Genomic DNA, 2,774 nt, shown 5'->3' on the forward strand with positions numbered 1-2,774 from the left:
ACAGGATACCCATTCTGCTTCTTACTTTGTCCTGATCCTGAACTGAGGTCTGAAAAATATTTAATAGATGAACATTATAACCAAAACTCATGGCTACAGCAGTAGTGCTGCCATACAGAAGAAATGAATAGCTGTACAAAAATAGGCTTAACTAAAGGAAGGATAATTACATGTTCTAATACTATATCTGGCTTTCCTGGCTTTTCCTTTTTTACAAGCTCCCCTCTTAATTGTCACTCACAATAAATTAAATTCTCTAACTTGGGACTATACACCATGCCAGACAGGCAGCAACAGAGGCAGAATGAATAAAAAGTAAGGAGAAGGTGGTGCCATGAAACCTCAGAAAAAATCTGTATAATTATCTATCTAGTTTTTGGTCAAGGGACATAAAAGTAGAAATTCTTCTGAGACACTACAAAATTGGTATGTTTGTTGGCTTTAAGCTTCTCTTAGCATTGGGAGAAGGAACTCTTCCTTTGCTGTCACATCGTATGCATGTGGCAGAAGTACTGATCAGATTGAAGATCTGTGCAATTTGTGCTTCTGTAGACAGCTCATGCTCTGCCCTTATTTCCAACAATTTTACTGTGCAACACACTGTATAATCTGTGCTCATCATGACTTAGAAATCCTGCCCTCCTAGAAGAGAACAGTGTCTCTGTCACTCTGTCATAAAAAGTGAACTTGGTTTCTTTCCTTCACTGACATGTCCAGTGCTCGCTTTATTCGAGCCGTTTCTGAGCTGGAGCTCCTGGGCTTCATAAAGCCCAGCAAGCAGAAGACTGACCACGTGGCAAGGCTGACATGGGGAGGCTGTTAAAGTGCCACCAAGGTGCCAATAAACCTTCCCAACAGAGCAAGGGCTGTGCTCCCACTACACCACTCCTCATTAACTTTGCATCCTGAGTCAAAGTCAGCAGTGCCTGAATGTTGTGAGATACATCCCGAGTGCCTGGGCAGGCTTGAATAGAGATGGGGTTTTTTTAATGTTCATCATCCTGGTATAATGTTCTGCTCTATTAATGCTCATGTTCCAAATACTGTGTTGTGCCAGTTTCAATCTTCTTTGATGTGTGATGTTTAACAGTCCACTGCTACAACTCAGGCTAGCAAGCCAAAAGGACAACACTGGCTGTGTAAGCCACAGAAGTGATGAAGCAGTATTATTAACATCCTTATATGCTGATAGGATTTGAGTCATTATGATTAAATGCCTCCTAGGTCCTTGAACTAGATTTAAAAATAAATAAAACAAGTTTGCTAAAGAAGACAATGGACTTCTATGTTCAGCCTCTGCTGTGTCTTTTTCCAAACTCGTCCTAAAGCCCTAAAATCTCCTTGAGAAGGGAAGAAAATAATTGTGACGATACAAAGTTTTGCTCTTTGTTAAGAGCAAAAGTGAGCTGTTTGAATAATTTCCTTTTTTCCACGAAGTTGATGGATACTAGCTGACTTCTGCTGTTAGAGGAACTTGTGTCAGCACAGACTAAGAACACTGCACTTGAGCACTCAGGTGGAAGCTAGGAAAATCCCCACCTAAAGCACATGTAACTTCCCTCTTTGCTCAGGGTCAGTGCTGCATGCCAGCAAAGGAAACAGCTGTGTGAAAGGCAGTGTGGGCTGGGCATGTACCAGCACTGCTTGTGTGATGATCTTCAGAAAGCCTTCTCAAGCCAACCATTTCTCTTTAGTCAATTTAAGGAGCAAATGTGTTTATGCTGGTGTCTGAGCCCCGCTCTTCAGCCGTGGGAAAAGCTGCATTGCCCTCCAGAGCAGTGCATCTGCCATGCTTTGGTAAATCCCCCTGAGGGCTCTGACAGGTGCATTGCAGCTTTCTAAGGGCAGGGACTTCAGGGCAGCCTGACCACCCACCTAGAAAGGGCTACTGTTAAGAGAGGTGTTCAGACTTTGTCCCTGCCAGACAACTGCAAAGTTGAGTGGTAATTACTTTATTGTAAAAGACTACCTCCAAAGAACTTCCAGACATCCTCAGTTGACTAAGAAGGGATTAGAGCCTTCATTTTCCTTCTGAGGCACTGAAGTGCTCCCTTGTTTAGCCATCAGCAGACTCCAGGTGCTTCTACTTAACTGCACTGGCACTTCAGCCTGGAGCTCCAGAAACAGTCACTGCCATAAACCAGATCTTGTACTGGGAAGTCCTGTTACAAGAACCAGTAACTTACCCAGCTGTTTCCCCAGGAATGTAAGTAAGATGTCAGACTTGTTTTAAATACATTCAGAGGGTATAAGTTGTGTATTTTCCAACTGCAGGAATTGCAGTCACAGCAACATGTCCTGCTGTGTTTTAAGTGGGGGTCTGGTTCTAAATGCTTCCAGCCAGTTCAGGAAGGGGAGGAGTTTATCAGCCTCTTCTGCCAGAACATACAACTAGAGAAACAATGACAAAAACCTCAAGAGCACGAATTCTCAGGATTGCAGTGGAGCACTTGAAAGTTCCAAGACATAGGTAAAAAATTCCCATTCTTCCTTGGTGAGCATGCTCAGGGACCTGTTCAGTAGCCATTTCAGACATTTCAGCAGAGGAGAAAGCTAAACACCGCCCCCCCCCCGCCACCCCTTCCTGAACCTCACCCCGTTTATCTTGCAAACACACTTGACAAATGAAAGGGAGCAGCACCAAATGTCTCTGTGATGTGCCAAGTGCTTTGCTGTGTAGCTGTCCCCTGCCGCCCCCCTCTGCTAACCTCACCCCAGGTAACTTTCACATCCCCAGAGGGCAAAATGTTCAGAAATAAAGAGAAACCAGCCTC

General features: G+C 44.1%; 1 protein-coding gene across 2 annotated transcripts in view; it reads left to right on the forward strand.

The window, feature by feature from the left end:
• The window catches only part of ORC3 (origin recognition complex subunit 3), a 34,678-nt gene extending 33,410 nt beyond the window's left edge, over positions 1–1,268 (forward strand). For both annotated transcript variants that reach the window (XM_023922277.2, XM_086876487.1), the window contains one exon: positions 718–1,268. In XM_023922277.2, coding sequence (XP_023778045.2) covers positions 718–823 — 106 coding nt within the window. In that variant the 3' untranslated portion in view covers positions 824–1,268. The remainder of the gene's footprint in view (positions 1–717) is intronic.
• Positions 1,269–2,774: the final 1,506 nt, after the last annotated feature.

The sequence above is a fragment of the Cyanistes caeruleus genome, chromosome 2, assembly GCF_971803275.1.
Source record: "Cyanistes caeruleus chromosome 2, bCyaCae1.hap1.1, whole genome shotgun sequence".
Lineage (NCBI taxonomy): Eukaryota > Metazoa > Chordata > Aves > Passeriformes > Paridae > Cyanistes > Cyanistes caeruleus.